The sequence below is a fragment of the Ornithodoros turicata genome, chromosome 7, assembly GCF_037126465.1.
Source record: "Ornithodoros turicata isolate Travis chromosome 7, ASM3712646v1, whole genome shotgun sequence".
NCBI classification, from domain to species: Eukaryota; Metazoa; Arthropoda; class Arachnida; order Ixodida; family Argasidae; genus Ornithodoros; species Ornithodoros turicata.
The window spans coordinates 50,927,064-50,930,876 of NC_088207.1; the positions used below are offsets into that span (position 1 = coordinate 50,927,064).

The window sequence follows — 3,813 nt, forward strand, 5'->3', positions numbered from 1 at the left end:
GAGGGTTCAAGTACACGTGGAACCCTCCAACAAAGGAAAGGAAATTCTTTGCGTTCTCAATGTCCACCTGCAAAGCTGCTTTCCCTCCATACTCCTCCCTAGTGATTATAGCTGCTGATTTTTTTGCATCTATTCTCGGCGCAAACGTTTTAAAATGCTGAAAGTACCCGAATTTAACGAAACATATTATAAATGCCGAAAAACACCGGCCGAATCTCCCCAGAAATAAATGCTGAAAACGCGGAACCCTACTGATGAGGTATAGTGTTACTTAACAAGTATCGAAATTACTCATTATAATTGAATTGAATTTGATGAACATAAATAATGTGACTGCGCTTCCGCCACCTCACAATGACGGGCGTGTTGCGCAATACAGGCTTGTCGCACGAAGCCTGCAGACTCCACCATCAATTCCTGAGCAGCCCTCGTCATATTCAGACACCTGCAGTGCACCGACATTTGGCACGCTTTCGTCCCGTTGGGAAAAGACGCGTGCCCCTAAAAATTTAATATTTGTTTGCCATTCTGAGATGGACGCAGCCAACCGAAAACTTTCACCGATGCCCCATTTTTTTGTGCATCCTTGAAGAGCGTTCGCTCGACAAGACCGTACAGTTGAAGACGACGGAAATCGGTTTTTGTGTCAAAAGGTTAACTCTTGTATGAAAAAAAAAAGAAGAAAACGATATAAACGGCGATAAAAGCTAAATTTTTGAACTCAATGGCTGAAGACGATTCTTGAAGGCACTGCCGCTTTTCTCCAGCACAGCGTTTGGTCAAATGAAAATGTTAAGGAATTGATACAGTTCGTTGTTTTCTGCTTCTATTCATTTTGTAATGGACGAACGATGTTAAATGGACAGTCCTTACTCGAACGGGAGCTACTTGAAAATCTATACATTACGTATACATAATTTATAATTCCCCATATTCGCGTGACAGATGTTGCGTGCCCGTGGACAATATGGGTGAGTCGGGAAGAAGGGCGACAAATTAGTTTGTTCTGGTTAGGTTTGTGTTTTCTGGCATGTCTTTAAAAATTGTATCGTTCTGTGTAGTGCAATTTTGCAACAAGCTTCAGAACGGCGGCCAAACTAAATCTAGCATTTTAGTGTTTTTTTCTAACAACGTTTAAAATTGCGACGTTCCTTTTGTCTCCATTGTCAATTGCTACTCCAGACTATATAATCTTTTACGTACTGACACAGCCCGTCTTATACGGAACAAAGTTCAATAATCACGTTACGCGCTACTTGCGCGCTCCTTACACAGCTAGAATACCAGGCCCACTTCCAAAGAAAGCTCCCAAATGCTTTATGCAGGGGGTTTCTCGAGTAGCTTATCGACAATAGGTATCACACCCTCAAACACCTTATCGGGTGGGTCTTCCGCGGACACCTTCTCCACTATGTCTTTGTACTTTTCAAGGACCGGCTCAGTCTCCTTGTGGAAGGTTTCCAGTCGTTTCTTGATGGTCTCTTCGTTGTCGTCTACACGGCCGCTGGTCTTCCCTCTTTCCAGCAAACGTGCCGTCATTGTTTCGTCCTTCACTTCGAAATACACCACCTTTGAACACTTGCACACGCTCGTATCAAATTTGTCCGCTTGTTCCAAGTTCCTCGGATAGCCGTCAATGAGGAAACCTTTGGCGGCCTCCAGACCTTCTTTCATTTTCTCTTTAAGTAAGACCAGTACGATATCTGGCGGAACCAGTTCGCCTTTCTTCATGATCTCATTGAGTGCTTGACCACGAGGCGAGCCGGAGGCCACGTCTGCTCGCAGCAGGTCTCCGGTCGAGATGTGTGTGAACTCGTACTTCTTCACTATGTTCTCGCACTGGGTTCCCTTGCCGGAACCGGGACCACCGAAAACGAAGATGACCGGGACGGTGATCGTCAAAGGTTCCCCTAGTTCGATGTTGCCCAAATCTAGAGGAGGCACGGCTGGCTCGGGAGGTTTCGCGGCTGGCTCGGGGGGCTTCTCGGCTGGTTTCGGTTCGGAAATCGTCACTTTCTTCTCTTCCGGTTTCGGTGGAGCAGCGGCCTTCTTGGCGTCGTCCCCGCCTTTCGCCTTCGCCTCTTCCTCCAGTTTCTTCCTCACCTCTTCCTCAATTCTCCTTCTCGCCTCCTCTTCAGCTCTTCGTCTCGCCCTTTCTCTCTTCTTCTTCTTCTTTTTCTTTTTATCCTTCACCTTGACCGGTACTTCGCCGGTCTTCTTGAGAATGAAGAGGTTCTCGCAGTCGACCATCTCTCCGTCCAAGCAGGGTAAGCCGGTCATCATAGTGCTGGAGCCGAACATGCCTCTACTCAGCATCATCTCGCTGCTTCTGCTTGCCAGGGATCGCCGAGGCATCATGTCGTCCTCGTCGTCCTCAGACGAAGACTCCAAGTAGCTCGGCACTTTCATTCGACGTCTTCTTCTTCTTCTCTTCTTCTTAGCCTTTTCCTCCTCCTCGTCATTGCCGTCGTCCTTATTATGGTCTTCCAGGTCCTTCCGTCTCCTCCTTCCCTCTGAGACTTCGACTCTTCGGATGGTGATCCTATTCTTCCGAGTTTCGCCGCCGTCGTCCTCGTCATCTCTCTTTTTCGACCGACGCCGCTTCCGCGACTTGGGACGATCGTCGTCGTCGTCCTCATCGTCGTCGTCATCCTTCCGTCGTCGCCTTGAGCTGCTTCGTGACTTCGGTCTGTCATCGTTATCGTCACCATCGTCGTCCTGTATTCGCTTTCTCGACTTCCTCCTTCGTGGACGGTCGTCCGCGTCCTCGTCATCTCTGCGACGTCCTCTAGACCTACTTCTCGACTTGGGACGATCATCGTCGTCGTCGTCGTCACTTCGTCGTCGTCCTCTCGAGCGACTTCTAGACTTTGGTCTATCGTCTCCCTCGTCATCGTCACTTCTTCGACGTCCCCTGGAGCGACTTCTCGACAGCGGACGATCGTCATCGTCCTCCCTCCCACGGTTTCGAGATCTGCACCGCGATCGCGGGCGATCATCATCATCCTCGCCATCACGTCGCCTTGAGCGGCTCCGAGGTCTCGGACGGTCGTCGTCGTCGTCGCGACGTCTACGTCCACTAGTCCTAGGGGCATCGATGTCGTCGTCGTCATCTCTGACACGTCCCCTGGAACGACTTTGTCGCGGAAGTGGTTTATCCATGAACTCCCGGTCAACCTGAACCCTCATTGTAGTTAACCTGTCGTCAGAGCTCCGTGTTATAGTTTGGTTTGAAAACTGCCGTACCGGGAACCTGAAGTGCGCCGGCGGTGGCTCATAGTCATCGAAGGGCTCCGGCTCAGGGACAGGGGCAGAGAAGGGCTCCCGTGTCAAGACAGATATCTGTTGCGTTCCTCCTCCAGGAAGGGGCATCACCGGTGAAATCACGCGGTTCTGACCTTGCGGCTTCATCATGAAGGTGGACTCCGCCTCGTACTTGAGACGACGCCGTTCGCGTTCACCCATGACGAGTCCGGTCAATTAGGTTTACAATTTAGGTTGAAGAATTTGGCTCCGGTCATCGGGAAGCCATCAGCCCAGCTCGAACGGCGCTGCTGATGCTACCGCGATAGTTCCTCAAGCGCGTGTGGCCGCGTAAGGTCTGGAAAACGAAGTGATGAAAGGTCTGACAAAATGGCGTAGATGTAAGCTATTCTTGTACATCTACTTCTGATATTGAGGGGCGGTGTTTTATCGTGCGTTAACAATCGGGCCAGTTGTCTCACGAAAGCGTGCTGCATGCATGCTCATTGCATAGCCCCCGTTTGTGTCGAAAACATAGGAAGACTTTGCTGTTCTTACTTGGTCAAACAG

General features: G+C 50.0%; 1 protein-coding gene across 1 annotated transcript; it reads right to left on the bottom strand.

Annotated features, from left to right (window-relative positions):
• Nucleotides 1-1,300: 1,300 nt before the first annotated feature.
• Nucleotides 1,301-3,610, bottom strand: LOC135401459 (serine/arginine repetitive matrix protein 2-like). Its single transcript, XM_064633875.1, has one exon. The coding sequence runs from the start codon at nucleotides 3,463-3,465 to the stop codon at nucleotides 1,318-1,320; it is 2,148 nt and encodes a 715-aa protein (XP_064489945.1). The 5' UTR covers nucleotides 3,466-3,610; the 3' UTR covers nucleotides 1,301-1,317.
• Nucleotides 3,611-3,813: the final 203 nt, after the last annotated feature.

Excerpts from the sequence above, each read along its gene's own strand:
- LOC135401459 (XM_064633875.1), bottom strand. The coding sequence starts at position 3,465 with ATGGGTGAACGCGAACGGCGTCGTCTCAAGTACGAGGCGGAGTCCACC.